Genomic DNA, 2,131 nt, shown 5'->3' with positions numbered 1-2,131 from the left:
CGATCATCCAGCCTGTCTACAAAGAAGAAAAAGTGAGTCACGAAGCAGTAGGACAGCAGCTCCCCATGGATTTGCCAACTATGATCTGAGGAGCCCCACACAATCCCATGTTTACAATCCATCGCCTTAAAATTGTAAATTACTTAATGACAGACACTCTATCCACAGGTTTTATTCCTCCAATATTTAGCACAGAATTTGGGGCAAATTCCAAAAGGATTTCTAAAACACAAATTTGATTTCACTTCTTTTTTTAACATTGCAAGTAAGGATGCAGAGGATTACAAAGAAAAGCAGTTCGAACTAGGCTTAAATTCACAGGCCGGAAGCTCGATGGACTTGCTACTCTGTCCCCATTAGTTTGCAACACGACAGAGCTAATGGAGTTCAGTAAATACTGAATAAGCATAAAATTAATACTATCCACCGATTAATTGGAAGCTGAAATCATACCTCGTGTTCGTTAAAATAAACGAACAAGAAAAGTGCTTGGGCGTTACGTTTCCTCTAACACCCTATTTCTGTACTCTCGATAGAAAGCCAGCACCTAATTACTTTTTAATCGCATTTAAGTTTAATTTCACTTTAAATAAGCACATGTGGCAAGTGGCTGATATAGGACAGCACAGATTTAAAACAACTCTCTGCAAACGTAAATGTGCCCACAAATGCACCTCACCTGGAGAACTTTGTTAAAAATGCAGAATAAATTCAGCAGATGTGGGGTCGGGCCTAAACCTTGTAAGTGTAACAAGCTCCCACGTGACGCTAATGCTGAGGGAAACAGCTGCTCCCACCCATCCCTGCCCATTGCTACCAGTCAGACACTGGGAGCAGGTGAGCTCACGGCAGACCCCACCCCGAGCTTACTTTTCTCTTCCCTCCACTCGACTTTGAGCTCTTTCAAAGAACTTGTGTGATTATCTTTGTAAACCTGCTTTTGTACACCATACTTTGCATTTGTAGATCTAAAATCGTTGAGTGAACATATGAATCAATCTATCAATAAATCGGTAATTCTTCTTTGATGACTTTCTCAAAAAGGAGAGCGTGAGAGATCACTGTGTCTAAGTCTCTTACTAGAGGAAGCGATTGACCTTCTCACTGCCTCGATGACAAGCACTCGCAGAAAAAGAGCTTTAATTGCCTCTGGAGTTAGCACATAGCAGACACTCAGTGAGGACGCGTGGAATGTGGGCAAATGTTGGCATCTGTCTGCGAGTCACATGGACTTGTCACCTGCGTGTAGAACATCACTTCGGTTACTCTTGCCTTGGACAGCATTTCACAGGGTTTATTAGCGTTGTTACTGTTGTTGTTAATTTTGTAAATTTGCAAACTTTCAATCACTACGAGGCAGCTTCAATTCTTTTCCGGCGTGGATCACTGGTCGGTTGCCCGCTCACGAGTGCAGCGACGGAGGACCTCGGTTCCAACCCTACAGTGCCACTTGCTAGAACACTACCCTCCAAGCCGGACCTTCTTCCTTTTTGCAGAGCAAGTTGTGCTTTATAAATTTGGGGGCCAAAAAAGGGGAAACTTAATTAGCATCGGCTCCCCTTCCTAAAGCTCACTGTTAGGAACGTTGAAAACGATGTTTATTATGCTCTGCAAACGGGAACGTTCGAATTAATACTCATGTTTTTATAAGAGTCTTCACATTTTTCAATTTATTTTATCTTGGTGTCTCTCCCTTTTGCAGACAAGTGTAGCGTGACTGACTCCTTTTTATAAACAGTGACAGTGCACAGGATACTGGTACAGTACCAATCACTTGCGACAACGCACAGGCACAAAACTAGAAGGCACAGAAAACAGCGACCGTGGACCCCGCGGAGAAAACAGGAAAGAGTCAGAAGCCGAGAGCGTTTCCCCGCCCCCTTCCCGTCCGGTTTCCTGTAACGGAGGGACGAGTGCTATATAAGGAGCGGCAGCGAGGCCCCGGGTAAAGCAGTGTCCGGGTCACTCTCTCTCGGTCATGTCTGGTCGCGGCAAAGGCGGGAAGGGGCTCGGCAAGGGCGGCGCCAAGCGCCACCGCAAGGTGCTGCGCGACAACATCCAGGGCATCACCAAGCCCGCCATCCGGCGCCTGGCGCGGCGCGGCGGCGTCAAGCGCATCTCCGGGCTCATC

The 2,131-nt window shown here is 46.2% G+C and overlaps 1 protein-coding gene across 1 annotated transcript in view; it reads left to right on the top strand.

The window, feature by feature from the left end:
- The first annotated feature begins 1,935 nt into the window (after positions 1–1,935).
- Positions 1,936–2,131, top strand: part of LOC105296395 (histone H4-like) — a 458-nt gene continuing 262 nt past the window's right edge. Inside the window, exon 1 of the mRNA XM_023534403.1 lies at positions 1,936–2,131. This exon is cut by the window's right edge and continues 262 nt beyond it. Coding sequence (XP_023390171.1) covers positions 1,979–2,131 — 153 coding nt within the window. The 5' untranslated portion in view covers positions 1,936–1,978.

The sequence above is a fragment of the Pteropus vampyrus genome, unplaced genomic scaffold (assembly GCF_000151845.1).
Source record: "Pteropus vampyrus isolate Shadow unplaced genomic scaffold, Pvam_2.0 Scaffold124, whole genome shotgun sequence".
NCBI lineage: Eukaryota > Metazoa > Chordata > Mammalia > Chiroptera > Pteropodidae > Pteropus > Pteropus vampyrus.
Note: the sequence above shows the minus strand (reverse complement) of the source record. Positions and strands in the feature narration are given on the sequence as shown.